General features: G+C 36.9%; 1 protein-coding gene across 1 annotated transcript; it reads right to left on the minus strand.

Annotated features, from left to right (window-relative positions):
- Positions 1–1,613: 1,613 nt before the first annotated feature.
- LOC136388843 (olfactory receptor 52J3) lies at positions 1,614–2,519 on the minus strand. The gene has a single exon (XM_066360651.1). It carries the CDS (start codon positions 2,517–2,519, stop codon positions 1,614–1,616), a length of 906 nt encoding a protein of 301 aa, XP_066216748.1.
- Between the last annotated feature and the right edge of the window lie 241 nt (positions 2,520–2,760).

Below are 2,760 nucleotides of genomic sequence, written 5' to 3' on the forward strand. Positions count from 1 at the left end.
TGTGGAAAATGTTAAATTACTAATTTAATCTCTCTACATTCTAAATATCTATATATATTTCACTTTTCTTCTTGTATTATCTGTAAAGAGATGTCTATAAAATATTAAAGTAGTTATAAAGACATCTTTAGATAAACAAAAACCAACCAATTTCATTGTCAACTGACCTGTACAACAAGAAGTGCTAAAAGATGACTCCTAGCTAATGGAAAATGACAGAAGGTCTAAATGAAGAAATGAAGATTATTGGAAATGTTGAATAATAATATCATCTATTTAATAGTATCTATATAATAATATCATCCAAACACAGAACAAACTTTGTGCAGAAAATTTTTATTATACTGTTTTGGCTGATTGTGAAAAAAAAAGAAACATTTAAATTGACAAAATAGTATATTCACACAAAGATATTATGGTCCCATTAAAATAAAAGTATTAATCATTTACATTAATATACACATTTAAAAATATATTTGTAAATATACATAAAGTATATAAAACAACATATATAATCCCAATAAAAAAGTCAATCATGTATAACTTGCTTTGAAATAGCATCACAACGTCAAACTATTTTGGGGTCATTTATGATATAGTTAGCATTTCCTCTCATCCTAGTTTATGGAGATTAAAATGTTTAATGATTACTTGATAATTTAATAATAGAAGATATCATAAACGAACGTTCACTAAGAACATCACTTCACTCAGACTTATTAACAAATAAAACATGCTAAAAAATTTGGTTTTTCATGCATTTAAAAACTAAGTGACAGGCTTGGCCTGTGTTGACACAGTGGATAGAGTGTTGACCTGGAATGCTGAGATCACTGGTTCAAAACCCTGTGCTTGCCCAGTCAAGGCACATACAACAAGCAGTCAGTGAACAACTAAAGTAAAGCAACTATGAGTTGATACTGCTTGCTACCCGCCCCTTCTCTCTCTGTAAAATCAAAAAATAAACTCTTAAAAAAAATTTTTTTTAAGTAAGTGATAGTCTCTGTTCTCAAGATTGCTATCTAGGTATTGTTAGTCACTCTCCCCAAAAACCTCTAGGTTTTTCTCTAAGAGCACAACAGAATGAAAGCTCCATGAGGCCAGACATTTGTAAGATTGGCTCACTTATTTGTCCCTACAATTAAAATGATTCAAGACAAACGATAAATACAAAATTAATGTAAATTAAATAAATGAATGAATGAAATAATTAATTAATTAAGAAAGAAAGAAAGATATAGGGTCAAAGTTTCAGTGCTGCATTTCTCTAATTATAATGCACAAAAGGCCCAGGTATGTTCTTGCCCCAGAAAAGAAGCAGCCTTATGCTATCAAGGATTCTGTATGAACATATGAAAAGACAGAGAGACTTTACAACTTCTTTCCAGGATAGTACATTGGTTTTGAACTTGAGATGTAATAAAATTTCCATAAGTCTTATACTCCATTAGCCAAAGCTAAGAAAAAACACTTTGTATCATAATCTGGCAACAGTAGGTGAGGACAAGTAGATACCCATTAAGGCAAGAATACACAGCCTTTCTTCCAAAACGTGATAGCAAAAGAATGTGATAGAAGCCTTATCTTTTAGTAAAAGCACCGACCACTTGTTCTCATATCTGTTTGGTCCTCACACCATAAATTATGGGGTTGAGTGAAGGTGGGATAACCAAGTAGAGGTTGGCAATAAGAATGTGGATATAATGGGGTATGTTGTGCCCAAACCGGTGAGTGAGGAAAGAGAAGACCGAGGGAATATAGAAAAAACAGATGACCCCAACATGAGAACCACAGGTGTTTCTTAGGGCTTTTAGCCGTGCATCCTGTGAGGGGAGGTGGAAGACAGCACGAAGAATGTAGACATAGGAAATGCCAATGAGGACCAGGTTGAGAACAAAGAAAGAAACAACAAAGAGCCCATAGAGAGCATTAATACGAATGTTTCCACAGGACAACTTTGCAATGCCCATGTGCTCACAGTAGGAATGAGCTATTATCCGAGCCTGACAAAAGGGTAGGCGGTAGATGAGATAGATCATGGGAAGTATAACTAGAACTGGACGAATTACAATACACATGCTGATGCCCACCAGCACCCGAGGTGTTAAGATAGTTGTGTAGCGGAGTGGAACACAGATTGCCACATAACGGTCAGAGGCCATGGCCAGTAACACCTCAGCCTCCATGCCAGTGAAGGCATGGATCAAAAACATCTGGGCCACACATGCCCCAAAGTTAATCTCATGTGCATCAAACCAGAAGATACCTAGCATGCGGGGCACAGAGGTTGTGGAAAGGGCCAAATCAACTGATGAAAGAATGGCCAGAAAGTAGAACATCGGCTCCCGGAGGGTCTTCTCAGCCTCGATGACTAGCAGAATTGTGGCATTGCCCAGTAAAGCCACAAGGTAAAAAGAGCAGAAAGGCAGGAAGATCCAGGCATGAACCTCTTCCATACCTGGGATTCCAATGAGGAAAAACGTGACTGGGTGAAAAAGGCTCCTGTTTAGGTGTATCATTTTGTCACCAAAGATCAAAGAGGGTGAAGCTGCTCCTCCTGTAGGGGGAAAAAGGAGTGAGAACAATGCTATCAGAAGAGAGATCAGAGGAGGAAAGAGATAGATGTCAACTGCTAGCTTAGTGTTTCAGCGCTGAGTTGATGGCAAGTTTACTATGAGTAGGCCTGTTACTGAAAGACGTATATTGATTCAGCTTTCTAGTCAATTAATAGGCCAGGACCAGATCATATTCAGTTTCCAT

Source organism: Saccopteryx leptura, chromosome 1 (genome assembly GCF_036850995.1).
Source record: "Saccopteryx leptura isolate mSacLep1 chromosome 1, mSacLep1_pri_phased_curated, whole genome shotgun sequence".
Lineage (NCBI taxonomy): Eukaryota > Metazoa > Chordata > Mammalia > Chiroptera > Emballonuridae > Saccopteryx > Saccopteryx leptura.

Coding starts and splice junctions, on each gene's coding strand:
- LOC136388843 (XM_066360651.1), bottom strand. CDS start 2,519: ATGATACACCTAAACAGGAGCCTTTTTCACCCAGTCACGTTTTTCCTC.